This window comes from Sebastes fasciatus, chromosome 22 (assembly GCF_043250625.1).
Source record: "Sebastes fasciatus isolate fSebFas1 chromosome 22, fSebFas1.pri, whole genome shotgun sequence".
Taxonomy (NCBI): Eukaryota; Metazoa; Chordata; class Actinopteri; order Perciformes; family Sebastidae; genus Sebastes; species Sebastes fasciatus.
In genome coordinates this window covers 9,662,548-9,671,680 of record NC_133816.1, presented here as the reverse complement: position 1 = coordinate 9,671,680, position 9,133 = coordinate 9,662,548, and the positions used below count along the sequence as shown (strand labels likewise).

The 9,133-nt window shown below is 38.3% G+C and overlaps 2 protein-coding genes across 2 annotated transcripts; both read left to right on the top strand.

The window, feature by feature from the left end:
- Nucleotides 1-189: 189 nt before the first annotated feature.
- Nucleotides 190-2,851, top strand: cnpy4 (canopy FGF signaling regulator 4). Its single transcript, XM_074624179.1, has 6 exons — nt 190-388; nt 567-693; nt 1,285-1,381; nt 1,544-1,666; nt 1,959-2,076; nt 2,299-2,851. Exons 1-6 carry the CDS (start codon nt 304-306, stop codon nt 2,406-2,408), a joined length of 660 nt encoding a protein of 219 aa, XP_074480280.1. The 5' UTR covers nt 190-303; the 3' UTR covers nt 2,409-2,851.
- A 157-nt stretch (nt 2,852-3,008) lies between these two features.
- On the top strand, nt 3,009-6,106 carry LOC141760997 (zona pellucida sperm-binding protein 3-like). The gene is made up of 8 exons (XM_074624178.1): nt 3,009-3,455; nt 3,619-3,737; nt 4,620-4,723; nt 4,971-5,145; nt 5,327-5,444; nt 5,535-5,617; nt 5,746-5,876; nt 5,999-6,106. The coding sequence occupies exons 1-8, from the start codon at nt 3,078-3,080 to the stop codon at nt 6,082-6,084; spliced, it is 1,194 nt and encodes a 397-aa protein (XP_074480279.1). The 5' UTR covers nt 3,009-3,077; the 3' UTR covers nt 6,085-6,106.
- The last annotated feature ends 3,027 nt before the right edge of the window (nt 6,107-9,133 follow it).

The following is a 9,133-nucleotide window of genomic DNA, read 5'->3' as shown; positions in this document are numbered from 1 at the left end:
CACGTAATATCATATAATATAATATAATATAATAATATAAAATAAGTGAAGGATGGAGGTAAACCGTTTAATATAATTAAATAAACAATAAATCATGACTTATCTTGTGAAGTGCTAATCATGGTGCTGATGGAGTTTACTTCTATCGACAATCTTCCCTGAAATCCAACCACCAGGCATCTACTAGTCGTGTCTGTTGTGTGGCTCCTCTACGCATGCGCAGTTCCAAACATGCCTATGTGGCTGCTGAGACATTAAACTATTTATTTATCCTGATGATAGTTTAAGAAACAAACTGTTGCGATGAAACTTTTTATACTGGTTTTCTTTTGTGCATGCTGTTCTGTCACAGCAGAAGAAGACGAGAGACTGCCCAATAAATGCGAAGGTAGGAAGAAGAAGAGGAAGTTATGATGCTTTGTGTGACCTTGTAACAAGTTTAGTTATTATGATGCTATTCCTGTGACTTTGTAACAGCTGTATGGTGTCTGTCTAAACCCTTTGTACATGTGCATAAATATAAAATAGCTTTAAATGAGTTGTGTTTTTCTCTTTCTGTGTGTCAGTGTGTAAGTTTCTGACAGTAGAGCTGCAGGATGCTCTGCAGAGAAGCGGTCGCTCCAAAGAAGTCCTGGAGGTGGGAGAGGTGCTGGACACAGGCAAGAGAAGAAGAAAGATCAAATACAACACCTCGTAAGTTGTTATATCGCTTCAATAGGAAGAGAAAAGACACCCTGGAGTGAGGAAATTATAAGTAAATGCTGCTTTACACATTGCATCTGCAGCTCTGGCTTGTGTATTTGTTTATTTATTTTGCACAATTTAAGACTATACAACATAACAAAAGAAATTAATGAATAATATACAGTGCAGGAAGAGGTAAAAAAACAACACTGGGCTTATCTGAAGCCTCCACCTTTAGAGACACGATTAATATAAAGAAATAATATGACTACATAATAGTGATAAACAATTAGGACAAGATATATATAATAACAACAATAACAATACAGTAAATATATTAAAAAAGACAAGTGTGTGTTGTGTGGAAGTGTATGGTTAGTGTTTGTGAGGAGGATATTGATTAAATATTTATAAAGAGTTCTGGGTAATCGTAACCAAACAACATTGTGAGTGGGAAAAAATTAAATATCCATAAATTGCTTCCCCTAAATCTTATCGAAAATTGACCTCTACTAGTGAGGAATTTAGGAGGATGAAGATCTAGAGTGTATATGTGTGTGTTTAATGCCAGCATGTAAACCTGTATTGTGATTATTACAGGGAAACTCGGCTGACTGAGGCGGTGGACGACATATGTGAACGCATCCTGCAGTATAATGTTCATGCAGAGAGGCCTGGCAGCCTCCGATACGCCAAGGTGAGGTTATAATATGTCACATGCATTCTCGTGCTCCACAGGTTTTCATGGTCATACATGCAGTATTCTACATTAAATCACCCAAAAGCTTGCTCATTTTTTGCACTCAAACACATTTGTGTATCAAACATGACATCGAGCTGGTTTCGTTATGTGTTGCAGGGTGCCAGTCAGACCATGACGACTCTGAAGAACCTGGTCCACAAAGGAGTCAAAGTGGATTTGGGTCTGCCGTTTGAGCTGTGGGACGAGCCCAATGTGGAGGTGTCAGACATGAAGAAACAGGTAGGAGGATGAGTCTGTCTGCCTGCTGTAAATGTTGAAACAATTCAACTTTTCATTTTTTATTTTTTATTTAAAAGGTGTTTTATAACCCTGAATAATTTATTTTAAGTAATATCTCAGAAGAGTTGATTAAAATCAGAGGAAAGCTTTTTTTAACCCATTCAGTAATTGTAGAAAAATGATCAACGGCTGTACTGGAAACTAGGAACGCCCCTTCTTAACACTGCATAACATGAAAAATGTTATTAAAATGTTGACCACCTAAACTTGTGTGTGTGTGTGTGTTGTTCAGTGTGAGACGATGCTGGAGCAGTACGAGGAGGTTGTGGAGGACTGGTACTTCCATCATCAGGACCAGCGGCTGGAGAACTTCCTCTGTGAGAAGCACGTCCTCGAGACATCAGAGCAAGGTAGATGACTGACGACGCATGATCCAAAGAAAGTGGCACAAGCTAGTTACACTCCAATTCAGCTTGGGACCTCGTTTGCTAAAGTCTCATCCAAATAAAAGTGTATTTTAATTTAAAAACACAAAAACTCACTGAACATCAGAAGTGAACTCTTCCCTCTGCAGAAAAATAAACTATGTAGCTCAAACCTCCTCTCATTTTCTTTTTCTCTCCCTCCATCAGAATGTATAAAAGAGGCGTGGAAAGGAGACGTGGGGAAAAGAGGGGCAAAGGAGCCGGAAAGGGGCGGCACAGAAGAGGAGGGAAAAACGCATGACGCTGGCGAGCTATGAGGAAAACATTGTCAAAAAAGGGAAATGCAGAAGACAACAGAATAACCTCTATTTTAGCTTTTGGCTGCAAAACTGCAAAGCAATGATGTATTCTAGCTGACATATTATATTTGTGGTACCAAATCTTGGTTCAAGAGTGGGAGTTATAATCGTGTGAAATGATGCTTTATAGATTTTAACACTGCATTTGTACTGTTATTTTTATATGAATGGTGTCAGCCTTTTTAATAACGGTCACACCTTTTTAAACACTCAGCTATTTGGATTGAGGTTACCATATAATATTTTAGACCTTTACAGTGTTATATTATATGTACACGCTGTTACACCTCTCCTTATGCCAACATTATATGGCACATATCAGTATTTGTTACCCCAAATTACAGCCTTTAAATGCAATATGTACAGTTTTTCATTGTGAATAAAATGTTTTTTTATAACAATTTTGGATAATTCTGGTTTTTTTCTGCATTTTGCTACAGAAAAATGTCCTAAAATAACATGAAAGCACTTTGTTTCTTTCAGTCATCTCGTGTGATTGTTACAGTGATGCTGCAGGTCACTAATCAAGGATGATGAGTCTCAGGTGTTTTCCTCTCTGCTCATGTTGACAGCTTCTTTTGACAGCCACATTGAGATCAGAGGAGCAATTTCCAATGCAACACCACAATGCCTCTTACTGCTGTGTACTTTACACTTTATATTCTGTCTAAGTTAGTGACAGTTCGCTGCTACACTTATCAAACCGAACCTCTTTTTCTGTCTTTCTCTGAATTGGCTGCCCTTGAAGCAGCAGAATCTTTGCACCATACAAACAAACTTCACTTTGAGGATCACAAGGTCAAGACATTTGTGTTGAAATGTCACGAGGACAGCATCGAGGTGGTGATGAAAGCCTATCTGTTTGACCCCGGCCTGCCTGTGGAGCCCACGCACTTGAGGCTCGGACGTTTCAGTGCTGCACGAGATCACTGCACGGCCAAAGTGTCTGGAAACGGGGAGTACATCATCAGAGCACCTCTGACTGAGTGTGGGAGTAAAGTGACGGTTGGTGAGCCTCTTGATTATCTAAAATATAATGTTGGTTTTTACTGTAGAGTGAGCAAATGTTGATATAAAACCAACAAAACCCAGCTGGCTCATTGTTGCTTAATGCTGCCATCTCGTGGTTTTATATTGATACTGCTTTGTGTGTCTCTAAATCTGTTAGTTCACCCAGAGTGCTGTGCTGTACAACAACCTGCTGCTGTACTCTCCTCCTCCTACGTCACCTGGAGACGTGTTGCAAGCAGAAGGAGTTGCTATTCCAGTCCAGTGTGAATATGAAAGGTGCTTTTACGCAAAGAAAAATGGTTTTGGATGCTGTGTGTAGTTGGTAGAATAGCAAGCAAATTTTATTTAAACCAAAGGTACAAAGTGCTTTAAAGTGAAAGAGGGAGATAAAAGACAGAGAACACTATTATACTGTAAAAAATAAAGGGAGTTAAGTGTAAAACCTTCAAAGTAAAAGTTTTAAAATCAAGAAGAAGACATAGGAAACAGTGATTTATAATAGTAATTTATATTTCTCTACATATATTGTGTTATATGTTGTAGCATTATGTACATAATTTACATGTTACATATTCATTTATTTTAATTTTTCTTATATTTCTTTATGCTTTTATATAAGAGCAACTGTAGCGTCCCAATTTCCAAGTATTTCTGTTTCTGATTCGGCTTCTCTAAGACTTTGCAGCTGGCTTTTCTAGAGCAAAAACAACTTCACCTTTAGTTTTCAGCCTTAAAGGATAGATTCATACCTTTTCTAGTCCATCGTAAAACTCAAATGCCTCTATGTGCAATGAAATTTCATTCCTCCTCCGGTCTTGAGATCCCCTCTTAATGCTATTTTAATTAATATAGCGCTGGGGGTCAAAACAGACTGAGGTCAGAGGGCATAACGGCTCCTTAAAGCTGACCAAACCGACACATTTCTATTATTTTCATATTAAACTGTGAGTGAGACAATCGACAACACACCATACTGTGCTGAATAAAGGTGGCCATACATTCACTTGTGCTTTGAAAAGTAATATTTTACTTTAATTCATTCATTTGCTATGAATTAGGCACTTTATTTGGGTCATTTCTATTATCAATCATTAATTTCCCACTAGTTTCTGGAGTGGAAATGTAAGTGATTATGTTGAAATCTACTGTACCTTGCAGGAGGTACACAGTGAGCAGCGGGGCCCTGAAACCAACCTGGAGTCCAAAGATCTCCATCCAGTCAACACATCTGGACCTGGACTTCCACCTCAGGCTCATGATGAGTGAGTTGGTTTCAGTCTGGTCGATAAACAATCTCATATTTACTCTAAAAATGACCGATTCAAAATGGGCAATAGAATTGAGGACAATGAGGTCAACCTGTTACTATGTGTAACCAAACACATTTCTTATCCATGAAAGCCAAATGCTTTTTAAAATCCAAGTTATAGCCCTGCCCCAAAAATGCTCAATTTCACAGAATAAATCTGTGTTAAAAGAGGTGAAGTCATATTTTTTTATATTCCTCAGATGACTGGAGCAGCGAGAGAAAGTCATCCATCTACTTCCTGGGTGACGTGGTCAACATCGAGGCCTCTGTAGATCACCATCACCTTCCTCTTCGTCTGTATGCAGACAGCTGTGTGGCCACTCTGACCTCCGATGTGAACTCTTACCCCAGATACCCCTTCATACACCACCGGGGGTGAGTCCTTAATGTCTACAGTGGTTCCTGTAATTAATTTTCCAAATGAAATCTACTTCCTTTTGCGCATTGTGGTGGCCCACACTGCCGCCATAAATCTGTCCAGTCTCTGCATCCCATTCTTATTAAATGCACCCAAATTACTGGTTAAATCTGATAAGGATATGTCTGCTCTTTGCAGATGTTTTGCAGACTCACAGCTGGACGGCTCCAGCTCCCGTTTCCTGCCCAGAGTCCAGGACCAACTCCTCCAGATTCAACTGGAACCTTTCCTCTTCCACCAGGACCACAGGCACTCTGTCAGCACTGGTTTCACATGTTTTTTTATTTATATGTCTACAGTATAAAGAAAAACTGCCTCAGTGTGTGTGTCATACCGTCTCCTGTAGATTTATATAACATGTTACCTGGAAGCAGAGCCCGTTTCACACAAGGACCCAGTGAAAAAGGCTTGTTCTTTCATGAGTGAGAGGTCAGTTTTGATTCACTGTTTTATCCCTCTTCTTTGAGTCCACCATGAAGAAAGAAATGCTGGATTTATTCTCAAAAACATGTGACATATAAAGATATATATAATCATAAATATTTTGTATCCATCAGGTGGAGTTCAGTGGATGGTGATGACCGTGTCTGTGAGAGCTGCAGCAGCATTAAAGAGACAAATCACAGCAGCGGTGCCAAGTCCAACCACAAGAGGGCGTTGAGGAGCAAAACAAGGCACAGACAAACTGGTATCTCATCTTGTACTACTCGCACTGTGTTCAGTACTGAATACTGTTTATATTAAAAAAAAAAAAAAGTTCTTGATTCTTAAAATGATAAACTGATTAACTCTGATTTTCTGTCCTTGCAGAGCTGCACGGGGAAACCAGTTTGGGTCCAATAATATTTCTCCCTTTAATGCGAACTACAGTGGGAAAACACAAACATCTGTATTAAAGTGACTGAATTTAATAAAAAAATATATATATTTACGCACCTGTGACAAACTTCATTGTTCACAATTCACCATTTACAAAAAATAAAATATAAATAAATTGTGAAATAATAATAATCATAATAATCACAATAATAATAATAGACTGCATTTAAAAAGTAAATAAAACTATTATTATTTCATAATTTATTTATATTTTGTTATTATTAATAATAATAATTTTGATTTTTTTTAAACAAGTTCCAAAGTGCTTTACATGGTTTAACCGGGATTAAATCATTTCAGGACTCCAATGAGTCAAATAAAAAAAATAATTAGATGGTTAAATGATTCTTAATACTACAAGTGTTGCTGGAGATTTTACCCTTTATGTTTTATTTGCAGAGTAAACCTGCAGATGCATTTGAAATATCAATGAGCTTTCTACATTTCTTTTAGTGTAATGGAACTCAGCTGGATGTTGGAATATTTGCACAATTAGATCTATATCTAATAATCATTGAATAAATAGTTTGCAGGTGTAACAATAACAGATAATCTCCAAAAACAAAATATATTTTAGGGAATTCTGTGCTTTTTTGGTAACTTGTTTTAACCTTTTTTTGTCACATGGTGGTTACTGTATTTTGCTGGACTACTGTTTGAAGCTTTTACCAGTATTCATGTGACATTACAGTCACCCATATCCAACGCCTGATGAAAGAAGTTGTCAGTCTGATTGCTTTCATCATAGCAGCTTTCATCTTTGCAAGATGCATTGATTCAATTCATTGTAATCAAATTGTATTCTAGTAGTCACAATCTGGCAGGTGAAATCAGTCAAACAAAGGCTTGAAATATGTAACCACTAATTACATTTTTTATCCATGTGTGGTTTATTTTTCAACCTTGCATGACACAACTTTAAGTACTAACATCTGTCAAAACCACTCTTTTCAAATGCATTGCATGCTTGACTTCTTTTTATGATAAAACTTCTGATAGACCATACATTATACTTTTATCCTATTATACAGGCAGCTCATAGAGTGTTGAAATAGTGATTTTGTAATTTCCTTTTAATCTTTTAATGGACAAAGATTTGTTTCCTTTTTTGTTGGACAAGCTGCGTTCCCTCGAATTTGTTTCTCATTTAACAGTAAAACAAAAGAACGTTTCAGACTGCATTGATTTTTTTGTGCTACTACTTTATTTGTCAAGGCGGATAATGGATAGTAACGTAAGTGTTTTGTATAAACAGATGGTTGCTCTTGGCTAACAAACATCCCCGGTCTGCATCTCAGACCTTCAGGCTACCAGGATGCTCCACAATAATAAATGCCTGTTGGAATCTCTGAATTCCAGCTTGCTTTTCTCTTCACTTTTGATCCTTAACCGCAGAAGGTTAACTTGCAATTTATTGGTGAGCTTTCCTTCACGGTAGAACAACAGTCTGCTCCCCATCTCCACGCAGCACCTGTCAACACTCAGTTAAAATGAGGGAAGCTTGGAAAAACGAAAACATTGCATTTGGATTCATGGCAACCAGGATAATCTGCCACTCTGCTCTTTTTGCCAACCATGTTTTAGAGCCAAAGCCTTCAGTCAAGTTTTGTTTTTTTTGTACAGACATCTGTCTTGCTGTATTAAACAAAATCATAATAGTTACCAGCAGGGGAATACCAAGAACAATGCCAATTTTGTGTTTTTAATGCTAAATTTTAGTGCCAGAGGTGATCATCCAGATAAGAGAAGCCTGTCCAGGACAGTTTGTGTCAAAAGTCTGTCCATCGTTTCCTTCCTCTCCATACTGCTGTGTACACTGGAGAAGGTCAGAGGCGAGGGAACCTGATCTCCTTGAAGGTCTACTTCGATGACGGGGGGCGACCCCTGAAATGGACAGGACATGTGAGATACACCTCCATGTTAATAGAGGATCTTCTTACAGTCTCTGAACCTTGATATCCTGAGGTAAGACACACAGTGAATTGTGCTAATTTATTTACTCTAATTGATAAAGTTTTTAAAGCCTTGGGACGAAAACATCCGCTAGACGAAATCAAAGACTTAAACACTGGATGGGTATAACCACTGTGGCACAGTTATTTCTTTATCTCATCACTGGATTTTTTGTTATATATAAAACAAATTTGAATGTAATATAAAACTCTCAAAGCTCGGAAGATTCTGTTTCTCTAGTTTTGTGCAATGATGATATTTTTTTAGCCATCATTTTTTGTTCGTTTTAAGGTTTTTGCACATGTGTATATAACAGTGTCATCTGCATACATTCGTTATCGTTAATATATAGACTAAATGGTAGGGCGCTCAACACTCATCATCCATTTCCATCCATTTTCTTCTGCTTATCCGGAGCCAAGTTGCGGGGGGGGGCAGAAGGCTTAGCAGGGAATTCCAGACATCCCTCTCCCCAGCAACGTTTTCCAGGTCTTCCTGGGGGACCCTGAGGCGTTTCCAGGCCAGACGAGATATATATGAATCGGATCCAAAAGAGTTTTGAAACCTCGCCCTGAAAAGGGAAACCGGCGCCCCCCTTCTGGAGCCAGACCTGGGGGGGCGAGCGTCTGGTGGCTGGGCCGGGCTTGGCGGCAGGCAAAGGCGGGGTTTTAGGCGTGCTGATCCACGACATCTCAGACTGGCTCTAGGTACGTACACTCATTATGTTCAATAATATTTCCTTTGCTCTGAGTTGAAAAGTTGGGTCCCTCCTTAAAAAATTATGAATATTCTTCCATATTAATTTACTGTTACCTTTTGCCTCATTCATTAGATTGAGATAAAAGCCAGATTTAGCTAATCTCCTTTGTTGAATAACTTTGTTTCTCAAGCCTTTATAACTCTACACATTTGTACCTGCACCACAGAGTTTTATTATACCACGTTAGATTACATTTCCCCTTGCCTACCTGCACTTTACTTATAAATCTTCCCCTTACAGAGTTCTTCAACTTGTAAATGGGCTACAGACATATTTCAGATCACCAGATAGCACATCATTCAGTTTGTGGTACCAAAATATGCATTGAAGTTTTCTTTTTCAGCTAATTAGAC

Bases quoted from the DNA above. Each gene is read 5' to 3' on its own strand.
- cnpy4 (XM_074624179.1), top strand. From the start codon at position 304: ATGAAACTTTTTATACTGGTTTTCTTTTGTGCATGCTGTTCTGTCACA. The intron at 1,382-1,543 runs GTGAGGTTATAA...TATGTGTTGCAG, and splicing joins GCAGCCTCCGATACGCCAAG to GGTGCCAGTCAGACCATGAC. The intron at 1,667-1,958 runs GTAGGAGGATGA...TGTGTTGTTCAG, and splicing joins TGTCAGACATGAAGAAACAG to TGTGAGACGATGCTGGAGCA.
- LOC141760997 (XM_074624178.1), top strand. From the start codon at position 3,078: ATGCCTCTTACTGCTGTGTACTTTACACTTTATATTCTGTCTAAGTTA. The intron at 3,456-3,618 runs GTTGGTGAGCCT...TAAATCTGTTAG, and splicing joins AGTGTGGGAGTAAAGTGACG to TTCACCCAGAGTGCTGTGCT. The intron at 3,738-4,619 runs GTGCTTTTACGC...TGTACCTTGCAG, and splicing joins GTCCAGTGTGAATATGAAAG to GAGGTACACAGTGAGCAGCG.